General features: G+C 34.0%; 5 protein-coding genes and 1 pseudogene across 37 annotated transcripts; 2 read left to right on the top strand and 4 right to left on the bottom strand.

Moving 5' to 3' along the window:
- Positions 1-776: 776 nt before the first annotated feature.
- On the bottom strand, positions 777-3,364 carry LOC142544613 (GDSL esterase/lipase At5g03610-like). Its single transcript, XM_075651643.1, has 5 exons — positions 3,118-3,364; positions 2,795-3,022; positions 1,695-1,969; positions 1,208-1,514; positions 777-1,097 (listed from the first exon to the last, which is right to left on the bottom strand). Exons 1-5 carry the CDS (start codon positions 3,242-3,244, stop codon positions 886-888), a joined length of 1,149 nt encoding a protein of 382 aa, XP_075507758.1. The 5' UTR covers positions 3,245-3,364; the 3' UTR covers positions 777-885.
- A 1,685-nt stretch (positions 3,365-5,049) lies between these two features.
- LOC142544612 (uncharacterized) lies at positions 5,050-7,355 on the bottom strand. 2 transcript variants are annotated; one of them, XM_075651642.1, is made up of 3 exons: positions 7,100-7,355; positions 6,911-6,988; positions 5,050-5,714 (listed from the first exon to the last, which is right to left on the bottom strand). In XM_075651642.1, the coding sequence occupies exon 3, from the start codon at positions 5,634-5,636 to the stop codon at positions 5,115-5,117; it is 522 nt and encodes a 173-aa protein (XP_075507757.1). In that variant the 5' UTR covers positions 5,637-5,714; positions 6,911-6,988; positions 7,100-7,355; the 3' UTR covers positions 5,050-5,114. The 2 variants fall into 2 exon arrangements, 1 of the variants encoding a protein (XP_075507757.1); XR_012820069.1 differs by lacking the exon at positions 5,050-5,714 and adding an exon at positions 6,383-6,637.
- A 160-nt stretch (positions 7,356-7,515) lies between these two features.
- Positions 7,516-8,419, bottom strand: LOC142547385 (F-box/LRR-repeat protein At1g67190-like; annotated as a pseudogene).
- A 1,961-nt stretch (positions 8,420-10,380) lies between these two features.
- LOC142545719 (glucosamine 6-phosphate N-acetyltransferase-like) lies at positions 10,381-14,459 on the top strand. Of its 5 annotated transcripts, none has more exons than XM_075653071.1 (2): positions 10,381-10,502; positions 13,781-14,459. In XM_075653071.1, the coding sequence occupies exon 2, from the start codon at positions 13,787-13,789 to the stop codon at positions 14,255-14,257; it is 471 nt and encodes a 156-aa protein (XP_075509186.1). In that variant the 5' UTR covers positions 10,381-10,502; positions 13,781-13,786; the 3' UTR covers positions 14,258-14,459. The 5 variants fall into 5 exon arrangements, with proteins under 5 accessions (XP_075509186.1, XP_075509185.1, XP_075509183.1 ...); XM_075653070.1 differs by lacking the exon at positions 10,381-10,502 and adding an exon at positions 13,304-13,428; XM_075653068.1 differs by lacking the exon at positions 10,381-10,502 and adding an exon at positions 13,387-13,562.
- LOC142545715 (myb-related protein 2-like) lies at positions 14,213-17,210 on the bottom strand. 3 transcript variants are annotated; one of them, XM_075653062.1, is made up of 7 exons: positions 17,064-17,209; positions 16,766-16,984; positions 16,605-16,681; positions 16,437-16,494; positions 16,292-16,364; positions 16,116-16,185; positions 14,213-15,689 (listed from the first exon to the last, which is right to left on the bottom strand). In XM_075653062.1, exons 2-7 carry the CDS (start codon positions 16,974-16,976, stop codon positions 14,961-14,963), a joined length of 1,218 nt encoding a protein of 405 aa, XP_075509177.1. In that variant the 5' UTR covers positions 16,977-16,984; positions 17,064-17,209; the 3' UTR covers positions 14,213-14,960. The 3 variants fall into 3 exon arrangements, with proteins under 3 accessions (XP_075509177.1, XP_075509174.1, XP_075509175.1); XM_075653059.1 differs by having other exon boundaries at positions 16,292-16,494; positions 17,064-17,210; XM_075653060.1 differs by lacking the exon at positions 17,064-17,209 and having other exon boundaries at positions 16,292-16,494; positions 16,766-17,026.
- Positions 16,582-25,356, top strand: LOC142545716 (uncharacterized). Of its 26 annotated transcripts, none has more exons than XR_012820345.1 (8): positions 16,582-16,713; positions 16,815-16,936; positions 17,026-17,119; positions 17,209-18,988; positions 22,960-23,024; positions 23,885-23,951; positions 24,177-24,354; positions 24,432-25,356. XR_012820345.1 is itself a non-coding variant. In XM_075653064.1 (5 exons), the coding sequence occupies exons 1-4, from the start codon at positions 21,802-21,804 to the stop codon at positions 24,494-24,496; spliced, it is 465 nt and encodes a 154-aa protein (XP_075509179.1). In that variant the 5' UTR covers positions 21,605-21,801; the 3' UTR covers positions 24,497-24,515; positions 24,576-25,356. The 26 variants fall into 26 exon arrangements, 3 of the variants coding, with proteins under 3 accessions (XP_075509179.1, XP_075509178.1, XP_075509180.1); XR_012820344.1 differs by having other exon boundaries at positions 23,109-23,951; XR_012820340.1 differs by adding an exon at positions 19,983-22,091 and having other exon boundaries at positions 22,960-23,951.
- The last annotated feature ends 251 nt before the right edge of the window (positions 25,357-25,607 follow it).

Here is a 25,607-nt window from a genome sequence, read left to right as displayed (position 1 = left end):
ATCTGACCCGATAAGTACCCAAATCTCATCTCATTAAACTTCTCTACCGGCCTCATTTAATTAGTGAGTGATTACCATTTTATAAATTTATATCCCTTGTCTTGTTGTAACTGTCGAAAGAGACAGAGATCTAGGATAACAATGGGTTGATTCTCGGGCTACGAGGGCAGTCTCTCAGATTTCATTTCAATGTTTTAATTCTATACTTTCGTTGTATTTTATTTCCCGGTAGATAGAGGCTCAATGTAATTTGGAGTATGTTTTGTGGTAAGGAGGAACGTGCATGTTTTACAGAATAAATAGTAGACTAGTTTGCAATAGTAAATATTATATTCTTGGTCATAGAATCGTTTAACTTATATTTTGTTTATCCGTTGTCCATCAATTCAAGGTCGACAAATTTGTTTTTTTATTTTATTTATTTCTGTCTTTTTTCACTGGAATTTTACTTTACATGGACTCATTTTCCTTTCCGTTCCTTTCGTCTCACAGGACGTGGATTAAAGTCCAATAAAGCCTATATCTATCTTCGTTAAAATTCAAAGATATTTACGCAGTTACAATTAGACAGAAGTGACTAGTGAGGGAAATAGCTTCACTCTCTCGCACCATCACCATATATAGCTTAATTTTTTGGATCTTTCTCTTTTCTTCCTCCGCTCCACCGCTGCTACCAACGCCCTTTCTTCCCGGTTTTTTATGTTCAATTTGATATTGAGAAAAGAATATTATCTTTTGGATCGTAATTCGAGTTTAGCATTCTTATTATTCAAACTTTGATTTGAACAAGCTGGTAGTTATTTGAATAAATTCACAACCATGAATTAAATACTAGAAAAAATAATTTGAACATGTATAAATATAAATCATTCACAATTGCAAAACTTAAATAAATTGTTCGAGACTAGATTTCAACGTTGTGTAGACCGCACGCCATCCGGCCTGAGTTGGATGCGACGAATCCCAGAAAAATGCAGATTTGGGATCGCTGCAAACTGTGTACAATTTCGTGCCTTTCTCATCCACACTGCCACAGAAACATCCTGCGCATGTGCCCACGCAGCAGGGCTTCAATGGAGATTCAAATTTCAACTTCTCTGCTTTCCAATAAAAAAAATTTATAAGATGATCCATTGGACATGTAAGAATCTAATTTCAAACATAAATATATGAAGAACATAATATGTGCATGAGATTAATTTAAAACCTTTCAAATCGTTCTTCTGATAGAGAACGGTCGTGAAAGAGTCGTAGAGATCAAGAACAAATACGTTGGATCGTTTAGTCTCGTTATTCAACTTTGCGACTGCTTGGTGCAACAAGAGATTGTGGAATTGGACGGCGGTGTTCTGTGTAGCGTTGCATTGTTGGAACGAAGTCAGCTGAGTCGTGCGAGGGAGACAGCCCAACGGCTGCAACGCGGTCACCACTATTTTCCTTGCTCCGAGTTCGGTAATTCGTTTTAGGTTCACCGCTAGTTGGTTCACCACTCGAGGGATAAAGGCTTGTAAACCCTGAGTAGGTGCAAATAACAAACATGTTATGAGATGAAAACCAAACGTTGATGATGAGTCAAAAGACTAAAATCAAAAAATGGTCGAAATTTTCAAACATAAAATAATCCCGACAGCAGATATTATTGAGAACTAAAACTCAACCAACTCATTCTTATAAACGGCGCGTAATAACTTTACCTGGATAGTGCCCCCGTTCTGCAGAAAAACGCCATAATCATTCCCTGCAAGAGAGACTAGAACAACAGACGAACGCAAATCCCATTTTGTGTACAGCGATTCATTCGTGAGATTCTCAAAGAAATCGATCTGAGCGGTCATGTTTGGTAGCAAACCCCACAACGTATCGAACACACCGCTGCCACCGTACGCGAAGTTCATCCCATACCGCAGTTTTTTGGCCCCGATTTTCCTCCATGCGTAGGCTACTGGAGTCTTCAGTCCTAAGGATTTCGCTGTACAATATAATCTTTTTATTAAAAATATAATTACACGTGCATGTGCATGTCTGAAAATAATTAAACGTAAATCAACTACGTATACGTACATGACTGTTATATTAATTTCTAGCAGACACTTAAATTTTTGATTTAAGATAATTGAAAGTTTAGTGCTTGCAGCTTCAATCAAACTGTAAAATTATAATTTACTACACGTATAATGGATCATACTGCCAGCTTAATTAATTAGTACTCGCTTTTTCCCGATAATTCGGTGTATGTGGAAAAGTAGTGTCATTTAAATGCAAACTGAAAAGTCATTGTCATTTAAATGCATTACGTTGGGAGACGCATAATGAATCATTACCATATATAACTGACAAAATAAATGAGGTCTAATTAGGCTGGCTGGCTGGCTAGATTGTTACTTGTGATATGTTCAAATATTAAAAAAAAATGGAAGCTCGTCCATAAATTCTAAAACATAGGAAGAATTAAATATTTGAATTTCAGCTAACTCGCACTAATTTCACGACCACAATTTTTTGTGTGCATTTAATTTGTTGAAAAATTTTAAATTTTCCATTTAATTAGCTTATATTCTACTCGTGTATATACTTGAAACAAAGTTCTCCACCAAACAATGCTTGGGCTAGATTTTATTTATTATTTTTTTGGGTTTCGTTATAAAGTGCACAACCAGCCCACCAAACTTAATAAAAGAGAAAATTAAAGCAAAAGAGAAAATGACACCAAATAATGCTACAAATGATATAATGTCACATCTTTGTTACGGCAAGTCAATATATAATCGTATTAATCAATTATTTTCTCACATACCGAAGTAATCGGTGAGAATCAGGCCGTCGGAAAACCGGCCGACGGGCTTCCCCGGGAAAGTGATTCCGTAGGGTACCTTCCACGAGCTAGCTAATGCTTTTCTGACGTTACCTGTATCTGCATACGAGTCTCCGAACACAAACAGCTTTGTGGGTCTGAAGCCATGATCTCCACCGTGGCTGCTGCCGCGGCCGCCATCGTGGTGGTGGTGAGCTGAACCTTGTGCTCCTACACACATTATATCACACGAAAAAATCAACATTGAAGAAAAAATCATGCATCAAAGTTTTATCATAAATAATTAATCAAATGGAATTTCGTACCTGAGGTTATTAGAGAGCAGCAGCAGAAGAAGGAGATTATTATAGCAGAGAGCTCCATTAAAGAGAATGTTAGGTACGTACGTAAAACTGTGAAGAAGAAAAAAGATTGTTGGATGAAATGGATCATTTTACATGACAACCGTATATATACACACAAACTGAATTAAATAATTAAGTTAAAACAAGAAATTTATTTTGGAAAAAATAAAATATTTAATGGTTTTTCATTCTAATAATGAATATGAAAACTTCAAGGAGCTGCTCTAAACGTAATAAATCACAAGTTTGGTCAAATTTGGTTTCTCACTTAGTTGACTGAACTGGTGGAGTTGAAAATGTTCAAGAAGGTCGATCAATTATAAAATATATTTTTTATTATTTAATTTATGGAATACGTGTATATGTATCTTACTCTATAAATATGTTTTATTATTATTATTATTATTATTATTATTATATATTATTATTATTATATATGAAATTCGTGGCACATTATATTTGAAAGTAGGAAGGTGATTAATTTATTTATTAAATTGGGAATCGTTAAATTGATACACCATACATGGGTAAAAAACAATACATGTATTTTTGTGTGTGTCTTTATATATATATATATATATATATATATATATATATATATATATATATATATATATTATGTTTGACGTTTGTTGGTGGATACTCATGGACGCCATGCCTTAGGCATATCAAATTATATATATACGAGTGATCAATTCCAAAAGGTGTCAAAAGAAGGATTCATTCAGGCTGTCAACTTTTTGATGATAATTTCCGTTTGGAAGACTTTAATGATCTGCACATGCACTTGGTCGATAATATATAAATGTGTAACGAATAAGATCTCAATAATTGAATAAAAATTTGTTATAGATTTGCTGGTTTTTACCGTTTATAATTAATTATGGAGCTGTTGATTTCTGATTTCCTTGTAATTGTTCTTGAAATGTAGCTTCGAAATTGCAAGGAGATATTTATAATGGTTAAAGTACATACATACATACATACATACATACATACATACATACATATATAATATAAAAATAGACGAAAGATTCCATATTTTTAGTGTATGACAATGCATTGGTCAAGTAAGTCTAATTTGTGTTTACATGAGGTCGAGTTGTTTTGAGGGAAGCCACACGTACGCGTGCGGCCATCTTGATAAACACGTGCACAGAGCCGACATCCATGTTCCGTTGACATCTTCAAAAATGGGGCCATCTTGTAAATTGATTAAAAAAATTTAAATAAGGGAATCAATGCAAATATATGGAAATTTTATGATTTTTGGAATGTCAAAGTTTCATTATTAATCTCTCCTCCCTTTTTTTGGGTCAAGTTTTCATTATTTAAAAAATTAGATTTGTACAGTTTGCACATTTAAACGAGCAAACGTTCGATTAACAGGATAGTTGCCTTTTGTCCATATATCATCTAGAATTTGATCAAAATACCATAATTTTCGAAGAATTGGAATGAAGAATGGACATGTTTTTTGGCAACTTGGATCATTACTTTATATCATTCATTATATGTGTTATATATGCTCTTCACAAAATATTTTCTTCTTTTAAAAAATTAATAGAAACATATTTATTTATTTTTAACTGGGTCACCAAATGAATGCTTGTTTGCTTCTTTCCCCTTCAAAGCTTTTAAACTTCATATGCTACTTGTCTACGGCATTTGGGCCTCTCAGGCCCTAGTCCAGTAATAATTATCTCTTTAAAAGGTATCCTCTTGGGTCGAAATTGCTCTATCCGAAGGCCCAAATGAAGGGGATACGTGTGTGTGTGTGTGTGTTTATATATATATATATATGACACAAAAAAAATTCTACATCCAATTGATGAGTGTATTTTAACGATACTCAGTGTGCAATAATTGTACCTAAAAGATGAGAATTTTAACTAGAATACAAAGAGAGCATATTCTACTCAACTCCATTTGAAATACTATACACAAGCTCCCTCCGATCAAATTTTTCTTTCATGAAAAAGTGAGTTCTCTTGTGTAACTTGGTCCGTTCCTATGACACTAATTAACTTTTTAAGTGGTGTACCTTTTAAAGGCGTGATCTTGATAACCAGACCCGGGAACACATCATCCGGGTCATGAATATGCGGGTTCTCCTCAACTATAAATGGATCCCCACACTTCTCGCTTATAGCCTGCAGCCTCTCCCCTTCTCTAACGACGTAAATTTCATCGCATGGCCTCCCCAACAATACGTCGTACTCCGGGGATTCCTGCGCCAAAAGCTCCCCTCCTTCGCTCGGCTCAAAGCTGCTCAATATCAACATTAATGCAACCAACAACGAACCAGACCACGAAATTGCCTCTGCAAATGCCACCGACGATGAATTTTCTCTAGACATGGTTGGCTCTGTGATTGAACAATGAAAAACCGTCGTCCGATATAATTCTCGTGTTTTGTTTCTATAATTTTCCGACTTTTGGTGTATGTGTTGAGAGTGGGAGTTCTTGTACATATACATAGGACTCTTGGACTGTGAGGAGAGAAGGTGCTTTTGACTTTGGCTAAATTTAACTGCTTCATTAAGTGCGTTCGGTACCTGTCAGTTAGAGAAATCCAATGGAACAGTTGATGAGAAGGAAATTGTTGATTTTTGTTTAAAGATATTCAAATTTTATTGAAGTTTTAAATTTAAAGAGTTCAGATTTGAATCATAGTCTGCTTGTGTACTTGGTAGTAAGTTAAGTGTCCTAATTCCTGACCTTTTCCAATTCCCTATCTTCTGACTTAAGAATTAAGATTTGTGATTCAAGCGTTGAGAATTAAAACTGGAAGAAGTCAAAGGCGTTGACTAAAGTGATTTTATTCGTCAGCGTATATACTACAGGTAGTGGTGGGCCAAATAATTAAATCAATATTGGTCAAAAGAGCTTCTCTTTATTTCTTCCAATTACTTTAGGCTTACGTACCGGTGACTCTTACGCTTTGCCCCAAATTATTATATTCTTCCGTTTCAAAATAAAGCAAATATACGTTTCCTTCCCCGAGAATTCATTTGATTCTGGAGTTTGGCAAGCTCGAAACTGCTGAATTGAACTGAACTGAACTGAGTCGTGATCATCCTACAAGCTAGGATGTTCGATATAAGGTAAGGTTTACATGGACATGAAATTTTAAGCAACTTCAATGCCATGTTCAATTGTTTTCAATAAAACACGTAATTTCTACATTGGCATGTATGTAAAATATTTATAAGAACCAATTTCACTTAATAAAGTACGAGATCAAAAAATAGAATTTTTTTGGAAATATTTCACTTCAACCTAAATATTGTACAAGAAACTTTCCCCAAAAGTTGAAAACAATACAGCCAAAAAATACTTGGGTCTTAGCTCCAACTACAGTATCTCTGCCAACACTTGCAATTCTCTGTTATATTGTTATACAATAGGGGATTCGTTAATGGGAAAAGTAGCCACAAGAATCCCAGCATTCCCACTACAAATGCCACACTTACCATCCCTGGAAAAAAGCAAGCTATTTGGCATGAGCAATAGATAAGAAACAAACACTTGGCAAAGATAAAAAAAATATATATATAACATACATCGTGAGCGCACTCAATTAAAATTTTCAAATTTCATGTGATAAAAGCCACCTTAAGGTGTAAGACCAATATCACAAAAACAGGTTCCATTTGTACTCTTGAGTTTTGTCATAAATTCAGTTCAGTTATCGATTAAGCCAAAATCATGAATTTACTTCATAGAAGTTCGCAACCAGAATGATACATACCAGATCTACTTGAAAACATTGCAGGCAAGCCCATAAAGTTGCAAAATATATGAGCAATTAGTGAAGCAGATGAATGTCCTGCCATTAATAAATATCAAGATGCATTAATCATGCCAAGTCGTAATTCAAAGAAATATGGGAATTTATGTAATGCACTCCATGCAATCTCATTCAGGACAGATGACTCACCCGTGTGAATAAGAAGAAAGGATGCATAAGCCCCAAATATGACAGTGTAATCTAGTTGGAAACCTGAACATGTGATATAGATAACAAGCAACTGGAATTACTAAAATATATCTTTATTCATTATAGAAATTTAATCACGAAGTTGAACATCAGAAAGATTATTATAAACACTCGTCCAAATACCTCTAGTGCTGAAAACTCACCAAAGATTATGAAACAGGATGCATCTTCATTGATGCAATTGGCTACATATAACGATTTCGATATATTCGATAACGTGAAAAATTAGATGTAACTCGTACCATACCATTTGACGAACATTTAGGACAATGTTCTTAGTGTATGTTCGCAAATAGGCAGACCTATTCCAAAGGTTATATGGTGGGCTGGCTTGTCTTGCCACCTAGGCTAGGAACCTACTCATATTCAAATTGAACCCCTCTGTGTAGGAATTTTCGCAAAAGTCTCACGATTCATGAAGTAAAGTTGGCTAACACGTGACACTCTGCGTGGGTTTTGGTTTCAAGAAGTCCTGATAACACACACTGTAAAGAGGTTGCTTATGATCGTCCGCCCAAGTTCCAACAAAATCACGTTAACTAAAAAAACGAACATCTTTGATATCAATGTTGGGGGATAGATGGTTTAGTAATGGAAAACACGAAGAAATAGTCTCCATGTCAACAATCTCATCCTCGTCATCAAATACGACACCCCGAAGTAAGTTTTCTCAACCTCGATGGCCGTGAGATCTGTGATGAAGTTTTGTGAACATGATTGTGAAATTGCTCACATCCACGACCTTGAGATTCTCAACGTTCTCACCAATATCTAGATGAGTTACACTAACATCATCAATCTTTAAGAATCTCAACATCCCCTTGCCAACAAGCTCAAAAACTTCGAGCTTGCAATCTTTCAAGTGCAACTTCTCTAGGCAGTCAGCTTCAAGTATAAATCTATACAAGCTGATCGCCTCAACGAGAATATCATTTAATAAGTTACTACTTAGGCCCATTGTTGCTTGCTTGCGGATCTGACATGGCAATATCGAGACTAATTAGGGTCAAAGATAAAACCACGTAAAAAAAGGTTGTGTCTTAACATGACGATACTTGAAACTTGAAAGCGTCAAAAAGAAACATTGGACAAATATCATAGATTGACATCTCGTAAAAGCATTGTGCAATACTTTCACTAATCCAACACTTGGTAATGGTCAAAGCAACACTGGCCTCCTGAGGATTGATTTGGAGATAATATAACAATTAGTTGCTAAAGGGATGAAAAATACTTACACGGGACAACGTTCGGCAACATTTCACGGATGTTGTGAAACTACTGCTCGTTCAAAACAAGATAAATGAATTAGAACACTCCATCAGAGCCGATTATCATTTGAGACGGAGACACTCTCAATATTTTGTTTTAATTGAAATTTAGCACATTCCTAATTAGAATTATTTTTTTTTTTTGGTGTAGTGTGCCTAAGTTCAAACAATATTCGAGCAATATTATGAGAGTCGTGGTGGATGAGAGTTTGGTTAGTTATGAGAGAGCGACCAAATGGAATACACAGTCGACAATGAAACAATTTAAGTTGTTATCATAAAGGTTCTTTCGAATTATTACCATACAATAAAAAAAAAACACACATTAAATAAAATCATGAGTTAATAACACCTTCTGATATATTTGTAGAAAATTATACCATTGTTTTCCTTGAATCACATGTTTAGAACCTTTTTTGCAGGACCTAAGCTGTGCTATCTCATAATTAATTAAGGACAATTTGCGATGATAGGTAGTTCAAGACATTAATTAAATCTACGTGTGAAAAAAAACATTGATCAAATAATTGAAGGAAAATTTAAGCGGTGGACCCAAATAAATTTAACTTCATTTTCTCCTCAAAATTCCAAACTCCATTTTCGGAAATATCTCAGTGAAGTTTGCTTCCAAACAAGTCACGTCTTTCATTTAATGATTTGATGCATCCATGCAATAGCATTGCAACAACAAAAACTCATTTCTAAAATTATTTAATAAGTAAAGGTCAACATCAACCTCACACATCCACAAAAATTCCTTTCCAATGAAAAATAACGTCTCATTTTCTCTGCAAAATTCCAAAAGGGCTTGTCCCATTATGGGATTTGATATTTAAATAAATATAAATTTTCTAAAAATATTAAATTATAATTAAATAAACCAGCTGTATGAAAAGGGATTTTCAATCACAACAAACTATCATTTATTTAATCAAAACTTTGAAACTGCATTTATTCACAAAATTTTCAATGTCAATTTTCTTTAATTTATTGATGATATATATAATAATGAGGAAATTCTAATCTATTAGTCATCCAAATCAAATAATTTTATGATGCATTTGAACTGAGTAATTTGAAATGTATTTTAATCGATTATATAATTCAAACATTTGAAATCCAAATTTATCTCTTACTTAACTCAGTATAACTAAACTAATGATTCAAGATGCAAACTCACACTCAAACAGAAACATTTTTACACTCAAATACAATCTTGAAACAGAAATTTCTCAATAATACAATAGTTTTAGAAGGAACACATATATATATAATTTTTTTATTTTAAAAAAAAAAGGAAAACGAAGAAATGGGAGATTTTAAGATGAGACTGATAGGACAAAGAACAAGTAGCAATTTGATAATAAGGCAGCAGAAAATGAAACCACACAAATTGGAATCCAAACTCTCAGAAAAAGACACGTACATTTGTCGCCTGCCATACAAAAGCTACACGTTCCATTGACGTGTAACCAAATATTCCCATTCGTTCTCATTTGTAATCTCCTTCTCCCGCAAAACTTCTTGCATCCAATTAGAAATAGGGATTCAGATTCACAAGCACCGGTTGAATGCCAAGTCTGTTCGATCCCACGCAGAAAAGTAAACAATCCGTTAGCATGCCTCTCCAGATCACAACCGATCCACGCAAAAAAATTGAAAAAAATATTCCTGGATCCAATCGAGCAACGACGGATCCATATCCACCGGAGCATAAACTAGAGGAATCGAGTTCGTACTCGAAGAAGATCAATTCAGATGACAGCAGTAATTACTCACCAATTTCTTCTACCGGAATCGGCTTTGCCGTCTTCCCCGAAAATCAGGAGTAGCAGCATTGCACCGGATTGCAGCGGGCGCGAGAGGTTGAAGAGGCACCGGGTTGAGGTGGCGGGTCGGGTTTGGATACCGGATGTATGGGGGCACGAGGGTTTGCTCAAGGATTGGACCGACTGCACGGCGTTTGATTCTAACCTGGTTAACAGTAGCATCATGTCTGCAAGAGCAGCTTTGATTGAAGAAGCGAGGAGAGCTAACTCAACCCGATTCAGAATAGAGCATAGTTGTTGATTGTGAGTTCATGAATTTTTTCGGGCTTGAAAAAATAATCATTTTCTTTTTTTTTTGAAGACGGTAACTTTTATTTTTGCAAAAATTTGTACAATACGATCTCAAGTAATATTTTATGAGACGTATCTCTTATTTGAGTCATCCATGAAAAAAATATTATTTTTTATCATAAGAGTATTATTTTTTATTGTGAATATGAGTAGGGTTGTCCCGTTTCCATACATAAAGATTCGTGAGATCGGGTTACAAGAAACCTGCTATTTTTATTTTGGTTTTTACGATAGTATTCAGATTTTTTTTGCTTCAAGTTCGGTGTTTCCACAAAAATCCATCTGATAATACCAAAATTAAAATTATACATAACAGCAAACCAATTTAAGGACTAAAAACTTCCTCCTACCTTAATGGAAAAAACTTTTGCACCTATATATCCTCCATCATTCATCAAACCCGAATTTTCTAGATATGATAAGGGCTTAGATGTGTATTCTTTGACTTGCATGCCTCTATTCAATCATGATAGTTTTATTGATCGTGACATATTTATATAAGGTGCTAGTGCTAAATTCGGTGCTTTACTGATAAATATGTCCATTCCATTGACCGTTTTAATCTATTTATCGAAAAATTAAGATATCTTCATCAATACTTTAATGACATATCTAAAAAATGTATATTTAGTAATACATGTGAGGTTACCATAAATCGATGAACCTCGTACGTGTCGAGTAATTCGCAAGATATTGCATTGGTAAGATGTTTATCTAGGGTAGATCGAAAAATAGCGCGGACAAGTTATAATGTTATAAAAATATATATACACAATTTTAGATGTACCATTTGCGGATATAAAATATATACCAACATGTTTAAATTCAAACAAAATGTTTATTTTTAGTAAACTAAATCAATTAGATTTCCAATTAATGAAATTGCTCTTCAAATTAATGTCAAATATTTTATCGACATATATGTTTCAAAAAATATTTCATAAAATTTCTAAAGTCAATAATAAAAATTTAATCCAATGCATACTCATGAAATATGCACATTCCGAGACCCGAGCTTAGCTCCAGCCTCCACAGGTCTCATCCGAAATTTTATGTGTCAGTGGCTCGAGTTCGAGCCCTCCCCACCCTTAGATTAAGATAGATATATATATATATATATATATATATATATATATATATATATATATATATATATATATATATCGCAGCATGTCTATCCTATTTATAGACACCAACATCATTTGGTACATTGGATGAGATAGACAAATAATAGATAAAGATAGAGACAATAAATAAAATGTGATAAAAAAAACATACTATGTTTGGTAGAATTTTAATAAGGCTGAATAATTTTATTTTTGTTTTGTTTTTTTGTTTTTTTGTTTTTTGTTTTTTGTTTTTTGATCTTTGCTGTTTTTTTTAGCTTTTCAATATTTGCTTGGCTTTCATCACCAACACGTAATTACCAAAACTTGAAAATAAAAAGAAAAAAGTAAATGGTTTTTGATACCTTGCACCCCCTTGAAATAACCATTTTGGCAGACTCCACCAAATTATTTTTTTTGACAGATTCTACACTCAGAATGAAATTAAAGTAATCGTTTTGCACTCTTTTATATTTTTTGTCGGAATATTTTCAAATATCAATGTTAAAGGGGAAATTAAATGACTAAAAATATATATTTGACAAAATAGGTTTTTATGCTCTATTACTTTTAAATGTGTATGATATATTTTCTATTCTCAAAATAATAATAAAGTAATTTAAAATAGAATTTAAAAAACGTCATTTAGTACTAAATATATTTTCAAATATTAATATATAATTTATTTGTGATCAGTTATTTTTTACATTTTCATACGTACTTCTCTATTTTTTTGAAGATTATATAAGCTCTTCTAACTTTCTAACAAAATAAATAAATGTAACAAATAAAATAATCTTTTTAATGAAAAAATAAATATCAAAAATAAGAAAGTTGCCTTATGCAACATAGAGGAAAATTATTGTTCATGTAAATAGATTATTATTTATTTAAGTCTTTTTATATATAGTTAATTGAATCATATTGTATAGAATTCAAGTTTTTTTCAAATAACTTTATGAGTATTTTGAATATAATTAGTTATTACTTTTAAAAGTTCAGAGGATGAAAAATCATTTATTAAATAATAATTCTAGTAATTTATTTCATGATGAATTACCACTTTAATTTGGATATTTGGTAAAAGATTCCAATTGAATTGAAAATATAAAAAGGGTGTAAAACGTTTGTTTTTAATTGGATTTGAGGGTGTTGTATGCAAAAAAAATAATTTAATTGTAGTGTGTGCCAAATTGATCATATTAGATGGTGCAAACTGCCAAAAAAACCTTAAAAAAAAGGAAATAAATAAAGAGAAACAAAAATAAGCCCTACTGCAATGACTTGCACCCTGTGAATCTGAGAGATCGAGGGTGTGGTGCATACAACTCAACCTTTTTTTTTTTACAAGGGTTATAAATAAGACAAAAACTTGTGTGAGACTATTTTACGAATTTTATTTTGTGAGACATATATTTTATTTGGATCATCCATGAAAAAATATTACTTTTTATGCTAAGTGTATTACTTTTTATTGTAAATATCGGTAGGATTGACCCGTCTTACAGGTAAAGATACGTGAGACCGTCTCACAAGAAACCTACTCTATAAATAAATTGAGTCAGTTCAAAAAAAATGTTCGAATTCAAAGATTTTGAACTTGAGTTTAACATATTCGAATTAATTTTCGAATCGAACTCGAACTCAAATTATTTGATTCAAATGTTTTATCTATTTTTATATTATTATTATTATATAAATATATAATTATGAATATAAATTTTAAACCCTAACTTAACTTTGCTCTTCCCTCATCGCACCTCTACCCTAACGTAAATTTCATCTCTCTGTATGCTCTGCTGTGGAGTTTGATTTACATTTATGTATACTCTTTTAACTGCTTTAGTTACTCTTCGAACATGTGTTATGCAACCGATCAATAATTAACTCTCAGATTCCAGATCTGGTGCCCCTTTTATGGGGTTTCTATTTTTTCCACACTTGATTTGGAATACGTTAAAATTTGTTATTTATCAAAATATCTGTGTATTTTGATAATTGAAGCTTAACTCAAACCTCAATGTTTCGAATTTTTTGTTGTTCCTTAAACTAATCAAGATTTAATGTCTGGAATTTGGCTTTTACTTGGGATGGTAATGCTTTGGAGTACATGTATGGGTGCAGGAAAAGATGCAAACAACAAACTCAGCGGAAAATGATATGTTTCAGGTCAGAAAATTAGAGATCACGGACAAAAACAAAGGCTTCATTGAACTGCTTCAACAACTGACAGTTTGTGATTCCGTATCCGATGAGGCATTCGATGAACAATTTCATGAACTTGCTAAATGTGGGGATGGACATATAATATGCGTGATTGAGGACTATACTTCAGGTAAGATTGTTGCCACTGGGAGTGTGTTTATCGAGATGAAATTCATAAGGAATTGTGGAAAAGTTGGGCATATTGAAGATGTGGTGGTAGATTCTGTTGTTCGAGGTAAGCAATTAGGGAAGAGAATTGTTGATTTCCTCTCTGACCATGCTCGAGCCATGGGTTGTTACAAGGTGATTCTTGATTGCAGTGTTGAGAACATACCATTTTATGAAAAATGCGGTTTCAAGAAGAAGGAAATCCAGATGGTGAAGTATTATGTTTGACTCAATGAGTTTTGATCCTAGGAATCGCTATGCATTCCAATTTCTTCATTTTTAATCCATGTAGATTTTAAAAGGGACTGATATATTTTAAGACAGTCCAGGAGCTAATTTGAGACAATATTCCTGATTCTATCTTTTCTGGTGTTAAAAGTTGTAGATTGCAAACAGTATTGTTCTCATAACATCCAACAATTGCAACTTATATCACGCGTTTCCATGATTATTGGGGTTCTAAATATTCAATATTGTGAGTGGCAACACCTGTACTGTTATCCCTATTTACCATGACTATCCTATTTGCATTAATTTGCTTTTGTGTGATTGGTGAAAGAGTCCTACAATGAACGATATCAAAATTTTTTATGTATTTTTCTCTTTTCCACTCTCAATAATGTAAGTTCCCCCTTCAAAAACTTCTATCCTTTTCTTTTCAGGTGTTTAGTAGAAAAATAGATTGAATCTGTTTTTATAATCTCAAATCGATCACAGATTGTCAAGAAACATCTTGTGCTATTATCGTTTCTAAATGTTACTGTGAAAAAATCGGGCAAGCACAATCTTATTATTTCAAATTGCTCGAAATTGCTTTTTTTTTTTTTACCTGACTATCCCTCTCAGCCAACGAAAGCACATGGTCTTTTGGCATTGATATCCCTTTCTACTTGTTATGAATCTTGAGCTGCGGCTCTTGAAAAATTTGGTCTCAGCCCCAGCTGAAGCCATTTAAATCCAATTGCTTGCAGTTCGAGACACCGTCAATTCCATCATCGGTGTTCAGGTCAAATTTTGTAGAAAAGAGCGGAAGTGTCGACTCTGCCGATTTCTTGATTAAACCAATGTTCTCAGTGTTCTTGTTGAAAAAATTAATATTTGTTTCTTCCCCTTTAAACCTGTCCTCTAAATAGTTGCCACTACCATTCCATTTACTTCCTCCATGTCCAATGTTCATTGATAAATTGCTGGAATTAGCTTCCGAGACAAATGCATTGTCATTTGACCTGGAGAAAAACCCTCTGCTTTCTTTTATGTCTCCATGCCATCTATTTTCTGTTTTCCTCAGCTCATTGTCGTTATCCCTTGACTCCTTCTGCGCTCTAAATTTGATAGGGCTTAATCCCATTGGCATCTTGTACATTTCTTGGTCCCTCACAGAAACATGACACGAGGTTAAGCAACTCTCTATTGAACAATCTGCTGGCTGAGTTGTTTGTGTTTGCTGTAGGCATGAATTTGACAACTCTTTCACTCCTGGAAATACGGAATCTAGGCATTCTGTTGAAACTTTGGACACCAAGTCAGATAAATGAACCTTTGCAGCTTCCAGACTTATTGTTCCGACATTCTGTTTTCCAAGGGTTTCCTGTGCTTTTTCTAACACGGCTTGCAGATATTTACCTTGAGCCTCTATTCGCAGCTGTAAATGGCGCTGCACCTATGCATGTTGAATTAAACTTGTTATGACCAAGGCATAGAAATTCAATGTTGTGAAAGCTATATAACTTCCATCCATTTTAAGTTTGAACTATTTAGCAGGGGAAATAAAAAGAGAGAATTTCATTGTAAAAGATATCAGATCAATAATAGGCATGCTTTGTATATATTTTCCTGAAAAACTGATAGAAGTGTGAAGCGTTCTGTAATCAACGGTGAGATGTTGTAAAAACTGTGGTATGGCAAGCTCTAATAATACTCTCTAGTATTGGGTGTCATTGTTGGTGTATGTGCCAAGCAGGTAGAGCATGGCTGGAAACATCAAAATTGAATTTTATTTATTGAATGACAAGATGTGTATCCATGTGTATGGGAGTTACAAGTTGTATTTACTACATTCATGACAATCTCTGGTTTCTTTTTTTACCTCAAGCTGTTCATGTAATCTTCGCTGCACTTCAATCTGCATCTGTATTGCTTCGCCTAAATGCACATTTCTGAGACAAGAATCGCATAATGGAAATGTAAGTTGCATGCTTGTGTAAGTATATATAACTGATATGAAGAAACAAATATCATGGAAGCTTTTTTTTTGGCTCATACTTTGTTGTTTGGGCTTCAGTATTGTGATTGCTCATTTGAGTTCCACTTGCTTCATTTATTCTTTCTCCCGTGGCTGCAATCAGTTTGCCACCAATTAGTACATTTATCTTCGCTAGATATTTACTGGAAATTTTGTAATTCTTACCTGTTTTGTTGTTTGCACTGCTAGCTTGTCCGTGGAGGTTTTTACCGAGTCTATACTTCTGGCAGAAAAAGTGAGAGAATCTTTAGAACTTCATTTCACATGATAATTTAAATTCTCAGTACATTTTCTGCAGAATTTTAGTGTGAAATTTCTTGGTTAAGAATGAACCTGAAGGTGACTCTTTAGGTGGTATAAGGTTAGTCCTTGAATTCCCATCAGTTTCAAAACTGCTTTTGGGGTAGCTTCTGCACAGAAGGAACTATACTGTTAGCTGAATGTAAGAGCATGTTATTTGTTGCTGCAGAACTTGGTACATTTGATATGCTTACTTTCTGCTCCACCTAGTTGATTCACTGCTTCTATGAATCGTTCATGTAGGTCAGGAGTCCATTTCAGTCTTGGCTTTGCATCAGTTGAAAGCACAAGTCCCGAATCTCCAGCACCATTTGTACCATGAAGGAACAAGTGCCTTTCAGCCGGAATTGACATTCTCGAGGAAGGTTGTATGATCTTTCCTTGGTTGTGGTGTTGGCGGTACATTTTCTTGTCTAAATATCATAATTTTCTTTGGATCAACTCCATGTCAAAGCTGAAAGGAAGTGACTAAAATGAAAAAAATAACGGTACCTGAGAACGATATCAGCACTGTTTAAATGCCAATCCTCATTTACTTTGAATGCGAAGTACGTTTTTCCTGTCTTGCAATCGTGATGCTCTTATTTGTTACTTGTTTTCTTTGACTTAAGTTGTGCCTGGGGATGCTTATAAACAGATATCAGGATAGAGAAATGGGGAAGGGAAGCATAGAATCTTGCACGGGCCCAAAAGAAAATCAGATTCAATCCAATCTTCACAACGACATGAAAAGAGATGTTTTCCTTCCATTTTCAAGCATCTGTAAGTGGGTCCTCTCCTCTAGTTTCCCTTTTCATTCCTACACAGCAGCACTAGCTATTTTTTCACTCAATAGCTTACAGTATGTACAAGAATAGATCCACCTTAGTTACCCATATTCGTCTTCTGGCAAAGTTTAGGAACCTTATTCCTGGAATGAATAGTGGAATATTGTTCCCTTGATGTGAATATTGGAAGAATCTACTTTGTATGATGTTCCAAAACCGTTTCATTTTTTTTAACAAGAAAGATTCTGTTGACTGGAGCATCTATTTAGCATTGGAGTGTGTGTGTGTGTGTGCGTCTCTCTCTCTATTTTTTTAGGTTTCCAAGGGTTAAAAAGCGTGTGAAGAGAGATTGATCACACACTTGCTAGCAGTTCTTTATGGAAGCTCAAGGTCGTCCACTTTGTAAGTAACTGTACACATATATTTCAACTTTTGATTTACAGTTGATGAATTTGAGTCTGAAAAACTTAGCATTCACATTCTATCATATGTAGAAATATCTCGTGTTATCAAAGATTTAATTAAATACATTACGTGATGGGGGTGGAGGGGATATTGCTTCTTCGCTTCATTTGAAGGTCAGGAATGACACAGCGAATACATTCTTTTTTGTCTCCTTCAGTAAGTTTGGTACTAATTCATTCAAACAAGACACGGTTCATAAAAGAGTGAAAAGAGGTGAGAATAAGATCTTTTCAAATTCTTCAAATAGCATTAAGAAGATGGTCCCAATAGTTGGGACCGGGACCCCTTTAAAGAAAATGAATGGGATTGTATTTACTTCTATACTTGCATCGGACATAAGTGTGACAAGTCATACCAAGAATAAGACCACTTGCTTTCACTTTGTGTCAAAATTTTATTGGGATGCAGATTCCTGTGTGTGAATATACTTTCTTTCTTACTGTAAATAACTATCTTTTAATAAGCAACTCATTATAAGTTATGGACAAATTTATCTCTGTTAGTGAAAAAGATTGTAAGCGACTTCTAAATGCATCATCATGGCATTGGCATGACCAAGAGATAATACAGACTGTTTCCACCTCAAATGAAAACTTATAACTGTAAAATCTGTCGTTCTTAAGGTCATCCCCTTATCAAAGTCCATGGGCCTATCATTTGACATAAAAGGGGCATGGATTTTGGTCCTGGTTTGACAGCATTGTTGATAATATGTTCAAGAAATTACAATACTCTTACTATTGGTTGCCATCAAATTACTAACGATTCGATAGACTTGAACTTACTCTCTTGAACACTGTCTGTGCATTATTCCAACCAAGTTTTTCAGGAAGGATCATTTGATTCTGATATGCTACATATTTTACTCACGATGGAGGAATCTGTGGGAACCTTTATGCAAAGTGGTAAAGCTAAATTCCTCAACAGTTTTCTGGCATGTGGATATGTACGAGTAAAGAAGGGGATCCTCGGATTTTATTCATGCCACATGACATTTATGTTTTGTCTCTGTTAATGCACCAGGTTGTGCAGGCTAATATCCAATGATAACTACTGTCGAACCAAACCAAAATATTTGAAACATTATTAAAGAAAATAAGTGGTTTGATATAAATCACAGTTCATCGCAGACAACAGTTGAGCTTGATGTGTCGACATTCAAGCACCATTGTTGCGGAGGCTAAGGTATGACTCCGTTCCCGATCGAAATGTGGAACTTAGACTTTTAAACAGCATAAAATATTTAACTTGCTAAGCAAGATCGAAGAAATTTTCCTGCTAGCGCATTTAACCGGCTTTACTGTGACACATTTAGGAATTAACATGAATGAAAAAAAATATATAAATGCTAGGAGAGCCATAGTAAGATGTAACTGTTACTCTCACATTATATCGTAGAGACACATTTGTTATTTGTGCGTGCACTCATGTATACAAATCTGCAGGCATTATCTTCTAAATCTCATGTATATCTCGTCGTATGTATTTTTTTTATGTCTCTCTTCTGATGATTAGTTATGATTAATTTTTTTTTTATTTTATCGATAAAAAGCAATCAAGCACTTGTTGGTACTCTTTTAATAAGTAACAAGGAATAAAGTTTTGCATGTGAGAAATTACATGTCAATGAAATAAATTTATTTGTGGATAAACGTAACGCTATTTTCGTAAACATAATCCAATCAATTGTGTTTTAGGTATTTTACAGACAAATAATTCGACGTGGAATGTTGAAGAATAGGAATCATCATATTATACTTTTTTTTTTTCTATTTGATTATTTAATATTACACCTCTCCTGCTCTTTATTTAATACAAAGTAATGAGATCTAGAGCTAGCCCTGTATTCTTTTCTCGTAAAACTTTCCTTTTTCGGAGATTCTTATGTTTGATTGTAGAGTTTCCCATACTTAAAAAGAACCTTAGTGCATATAAGAATCGTTACCCGGAGGATTCAATCATTGCTTAAATCTTATGCTGAAATGACCAATGCGTGACTGGTACTTGTAAAAACGAATTTTTTTAGCTAGGCTAGATCAAATTTGTGATTACATTTGAATGGTATATTTACTATTAGGATGTGTAACGTGGCAAAACCAAGATTGCAAAAACCAGATATTTGACTCGACCTAACAAAGAATAATATAATAAAATGTGGAGAGAATGCTATTCCATGCAGGGCAAAAAAAAAAAGAAGAAGAATGAATGGGGAGGAAAGTGAGATTCTTGAGAAATGGAACATTAGAATCCCTAGACCGACTAAAGCTAAAGGCCCTTATTCTCAAGGCAAAAGAATCTTGGTTATTCTTTGATAAAGGCCACAAAAAATGGGTTCCCAGTTCCCCCTTTCAATTTTTATGATAATCCTCACTATATTTCCAAGTGATAGGCATACCCACATCTTATGTGTAACATGTCATGTGCTAGACACACATCTTATGATAGCGGTTACAATGACATATCAATAGTAAATATGGATTTTGACACGACTCTATAGACCTTGTAATAATAATGGTTATTATTAAAAACTTTTTTTTTTAAATTTCATTTATTTATATGAATAACACAAAAAATTGATTGATGTCCATCAAATTATTAATTAGCAACCCTAATCATTTATTTGTCAGCATTGCATGATCACATGATGATATTTATTAACTATCTTTGTTATCTTGGTTTGGTTTCTTCAATTTCCCAAGATATCCTTTATGGCAATTAATTTGGTAATCAGTTTTTTTACTCTCCTTTTTAGACTCTAGTTTTTTCACTAATAATGTGATGCACTAAATTTTAATATTAAGATAAGTAATAATAAATATAGTGAAATCACTTCATAATATTTTTTTTTGAAAGATGAAAAAAATGGATATTATTCCTACGAACTATCAATAGAAAGCTGGAATAATTTGGAAATGGAGGCATTTATTCCTATGTCCATATTTTTATTTTTAGTTATGAATTTCTTGAGTTTGCTCTTAATTGGTTCTATACAATCTCTTGGGAATATATGGGGGAATATAATCATATACCCATTGAATTAACACTAAATAACAAATGACTCTATATCACCAATTATTCATTTGCTTTCAGTAATGTTTGTCAGTGTCGATTGAGTACATATCGATTAGGAGTAATGTTTATCTTCTATAGTTATTTGTTACTATTAGTACACAAACATGACTATTTATGTTATCATTTTAAATAGAAAGATGAAAAAAAATGGATATTATTCCTATGAACCATCAATAGAAAGCTCGAATAATTTGGAAATGGAGGCATTTATTCTAATGAAAATTCAAACAGGAATAATATATATATATATATATATATATATTTGAAATAGGAATCAAATAATTCTTGATCATTAACTCTAGATATTTTGAATGTGGGGTATTTTAACTGAGACCCCTTATATTATTTACATTTAGTAATAAACAATCATAGTTCTTAGACATCGATCTCCCTCCTCGTGGTTAATTTTTGTTTAATTGACTAAATTATTTTTTTTATGTTAGTAAGTGACATCCTCAATTATCTTCAATCATTGAAATTTTCAATACTTTCATTTTTAAAGAAACTTAAATTTATATTTTCATTCTTAGCAATTATTTTTAGACTAAATCTTTTTCAAAACACATTTTTGGATTAATTTATAAAAATTCGCAACTATAATTAACTCAAATTATTAGGTTTTTATATAACTAAAAAAATTAATAAAATTATTTATTTTGATCTAGAATAACTAACGAATGATGATTAACATTTGAAGTGAATGATCAATGTGTGTGTGTGTGTGTGTATTAAAGTGTGTGTTTGTGTGTGTGCTGGGCCAGTTTATTCCTCTGAGGGCTAAGGCCTTACTAGTTGGGCCTGGACAAAGATATTTATCCTCTAGATATTATTGGGTTAACCAAAATAACAGAATTACCTGTCTTAATTTTGCCCAAACCCGTCGCTGCCGTTCCCCGCATCCTTCGCCTGCCTCTCACCAGGATACTATGGCCGGAGTGTTGAATCTCACCGACGAACCTACTTTCAGTCCACTTTTTAACGGCGCAGTACGTCGAACCACAGGCTATTTTCTGGAAAATAATCGGCAACTACTTCAGAAAGCCCACTGTCAGCATGGACGGAGGCAGAGCCTAGTTCAGGAATTTTCAATATCTGCGCCGCGCAACTTCAGGGATCCGCAGCCCAAGCCCTTTTCGGTTCGACCCGATAAAGATTTAGACATTTTGGGGGCTTCTCTTGCTCTTTACTTTCGCCTTAGTACCAGTCTCCTTTCTGGGTATTTATATATCCATCTATATCTTTTAGATTGGTGATGCACTTGTTGATTATTTCACGCGCAAGTGTATACTTTTTGTTTGTTTTATGTGGGATTTAACTGTTCAGTCAGATTGTAGACTGCATATTTGCAGATGTCATTTTTGGAATGTATACTATGAAGCTTAATTAAACACAAACTGCCCATTTGTTTTGCTTAGTTTACGTCTTCACCAAGATTTTTATACTCCACCATGTAGCTAACGAATTTATGGATAGCTTGTTTGATTGAGACTCCATATGAGCTGAAGGGAGAGGAGGACGACGCAAGTCTTGGTGTAGCCAAGACAAGATAAGAAGATCATGTTCGTAAAATTGTTGATGAGAAAACGAAGTTTTCAATTTGATCAAGGATAATTGTTATACTAATGTATAACACCAGTTAAAGAAAGGGAGGGGGGATCTGCGACTCTCGATAGATTCGTTTGTTTTATGAGTTTGTGATTTGTTGGTGCCTTTACACTTACTTCCGTTAGAAGAAGAATGTAAATGAATCATTTGTCAGATAACACATATCCCGTGGATAATTGAGATAGATATGGGGAATGTATATAGATTTTAAAGGAGAAAAAACAAATCTTTTACTCGTGGAGGGGGGGGATTAGGCGATAAAGTGTGAAACCTAAGTTATTGAAGGGGTGATGATAGAATAGATAGTCATTTCTTTCCCCTCATACTTCCAGGCTAGCCGTATTAATTGTTTCTCAGTACGGTGAAAATTCATTTTCTCTTCCCTAACATGTAGAGTTTTTCCATTGAATACTTTCGCTGTTTTTCTTTGGTATTAATACATTTGGTAATAGCATTTCCAAATTCTGTGTCCATTGCAGGTACTCGGTAACAATAGTGCCCAGTAAAGAGATTCCATCCAATCAATATGCCCTAGGATTTGCTGGTAATTACCGACTGATACTATAATCATAAACTTTTTTTTTAACTTGTTCCCAGAGAAAACGTTGATCAGAACTGTTCTCTGCAGCTTTCTTTGATTGTCGAAATTTCAAATAGCATTGTTGTAAGAGGACAAATTATTGCAGGGTTTAAGTTGAAAGAGACTTCGAAAGTAGGCCCTTGCCCTGAGATGCCAATTGAGATACATGAGTTTTAAAGGGTATGAACTTTGTTCTAATTGGAATGTGTATATTCTTTTGAATTCGGGATTGACTATAAATGTTAACTCATTACACATGTTGTGTCTGCAGTTGTATTAACATGTAAGGACTAATTACATATGGACTTTGATGGAACATGTGAAAATGCCTCTAGCTGCCCATTTAGTCGGAAGGTATGACGAGGAAAAACATATTCTTGCTAATCTTTTCATATCTTGTACTTCTATTATTGATGATTTTGTGCTTTATTATCAATCAAGGTTGTCACAGGTTAGGGAAATTGTTTAAGTTTTAGACCTTGATGTCCTGTATTACCCTTGTCCAAAAAATGGCCCAAATTTTCGTCCCAAGGTTGCAGAGATGGGTGGGGAAAAACAGTTCCCTTACATGATTAGTGTGTCGGTTGCTTTGACATGAATTAATCTTGGTAACTAAATATTCTTCATTTTGCGTGATTTTGTTGATGTCTTTGATTCGATTATTAATCTTGCGTTCTTGGCCCCAAACATATTATTCTATGAGTATTATTTTTGTTGAGATTGGCATGAAGTCTCGGGGAAATTATTTTCCGAGATTAGAAGGCAGAAACATCTATATCTCTTCAACTTGACAGAGTTAACTTTCTCGTTCGCTTCTGTTTCAGGTCGATCCAAACACTGGAGTTTCAATGTATGAATCTGATGACAATTAAATACTTGACGGGAAATATGGTATGTTGTTTCCGTATTCTATTAATTGCTTATTTGTTTTCTCCCTCTGAATGAAATGTCATGCTTGTATACAAAGCCTTTGTCTCGATTAATATCATTACACTCTTCCAACCTAGCATCCATTCCTACATTAGGCGCCTTTGTCTCGATTATCTCATTACGCTCTTAACCTTGTTGGTCCAGCAACAAGACATTTAATCCATCCTATTGGTTCCATTTTTACAGGTGATGGAAAGTCCCATTTCTGCTCTCTCTCGGCCTATTTTCTGTAAGCGACAAAGCAATGAATCATACTCTCTAATTGAAAAGCTTTTTTCGAGAATAACTCATTTTCGACCCATCTTTCCCCCCCTCATTTAGACTTTAACCGAAAGGGTTCACGATGATTGGATGTATGGGAAAGGTACTCAACCGAAATTCTCTTGTTGTTCTTAGCTACATGATCTTTAAATCGGAAAATTCTATCTTAAATTACTGCAGGGTTCGTCCTATACTCCATCAAAGCCGCCGCACAAGCCTCTCGAGATATGGGCACACAAGATTAACTTATGGTTTCATGAATATGTAAGATGTTCTTGCTTGGTAAGTTTTCTTAGCCAACTGAGAACATGTATATAAATTCAGGCTTCTCCGTTCTGCAAAGTTGTACCCGAAGTGCTCGTTGAGTAGAACTTCCACACATATTACATAGGTAAATCCCATTTCTAATCATACGAGTACATCCCCATAATAAGTAATTATCAAATCTTCCGTGACACTTGGAATTTTATTCATGACTTGTAACTCCACAACCTGTCAGAATACATGACAATTGATACAAACGAGTATCTGATTAGTGTAGCAGAATTTTTGAAATACACTAAGGGTGACGATTCTAAATTTCTGCTTAATCATTATCTTCGTTCGCAGTTGCGCGCACATGGCAGCCCGAAAAGACATACTATACCAGAGAGTCTATCATTTTCAGGTTTTCGTTTCTATTGTTATACATACCGAGGCTACGAGGGGTCACGAAAGCTGAGCTTGGATGTTCAAAACTGAAAGTTCAATCTGTCTTTATTTGTCCCCTTCATAGCCCATCATTGAGCCTATTTCTAGATACATTAATACAATATTTGGGACACATAAATTAAAGAAGCTTCTGATTTATTGGCTGCAGGTTCCATATTTAGAAGATCCAAATACAAGAATCCAAATGTTTGAGAGTGCAGATATTATCGAATACTTAAGGGCAACATATGCTGTGTGAGTGTGACAGGCTAACCTTGGAATTTAAAGGTAAAACGTAAATAATAGAATACCAGTCGTTGTAATCCATATTGACATAGTCAATTATGAAGGCTGCGAGTGCTCTGTCTTTCAAAAAATTTTGAAAAGGAAATATCATAACTATTGGAATATCCAAGTGTTGTCTTTACGACTAAATGTAATATTATTATAGTATGACTAATCCTACCTAGCAGAAGCATAGATGAGAAAGAAGCATAAAATTTCTTACAGATGGTTGTTTAAATATTTTATGTTGACGAAATTTGAATTTATTAGTTTATTTATTTGAAAGAGCTGGTTACGCCTTTGGACTTAATGTTTAAATTAGTTCACCTCCACTAATCAGTCATGTGTGAATCATCCGAAGAACGTGGAAGCAAATAGATT

This window comes from Primulina tabacum, chromosome 5 (assembly GCF_025594145.1).
Source record: "Primulina tabacum isolate GXHZ01 chromosome 5, ASM2559414v2, whole genome shotgun sequence".
NCBI classification, from domain to species: Eukaryota; Viridiplantae; Streptophyta; class Magnoliopsida; order Lamiales; family Gesneriaceae; genus Primulina; species Primulina tabacum.
The sequence above is the reverse complement of the archived record's forward strand: the minus strand, read 5'-3'. Positions and strand labels throughout refer to the sequence as shown.

Coding starts and splice junctions, on each gene's coding strand:
- LOC142544613 (XM_075651643.1), bottom strand. CDS start 3,244: ATGATCCATTTCATCCAACAATCTTTTTTCTTCTTCACAGTTTTACGT. Junction 1,970..2,794: donor GATTCTCACCGATTACTTCG/GTATGTGAGAAA, acceptor TATATTGTACAG/CGAAATCCTTAGGACTGAAG. Junction 1,098..1,207: donor TCAGAAGAACGATTTGAAAG/GTTTTAAATTAA, acceptor ATTGGAAAGCAG/AGAAGTTGAAATTTGAATCT.
- LOC142544612 (XM_075651642.1), bottom strand. CDS start 5,636: ATGTATATGTACAAGAACTCCCACTCTCAACACATACACCAAAAGTCG.
- LOC142545719 (XM_075653071.1), top strand. CDS start 13,787: ATGCAAACAACAAACTCAGCGGAAAATGATATGTTTCAGGTCAGAAAA.
- LOC142545715 (XM_075653059.1), bottom strand. CDS start 16,976: ATGTACCGCCAACACCACAACCAAGGAAAGATCATACAACCTTCCTCG. Junction 16,682..16,765: donor TCAACTAGGTGGAGCAGAAA/GTAAGCATATCA, acceptor CCTTCTGTGCAG/AAGCTACCCCAAAAGCAGTT. Junction 16,495..16,604: donor ACCTAAAGAGTCACCTTCAG/GTTCATTCTTAA, acceptor TTTTTCTGCCAG/AAGTATAGACTCGGTAAAAA.
- LOC142545716 (XM_075653063.1), top strand. CDS start 21,802: ATGGCCGGAGTGTTGAATCTCACCGACGAACCTACTTTCAGTCCACTT. Junction 22,092..23,884: donor AGTACCAGTCTCCTTTCTGG/GTATTTATATAT, acceptor CTTCTGTTTCAG/GTCGATCCAAACACTGGAGT. Junction 23,952..24,176: donor AATACTTGACGGGAAATATG/GTATGTTGTTTC, acceptor CCATTTTTACAG/GTGATGGAAAGTCCCATTTC.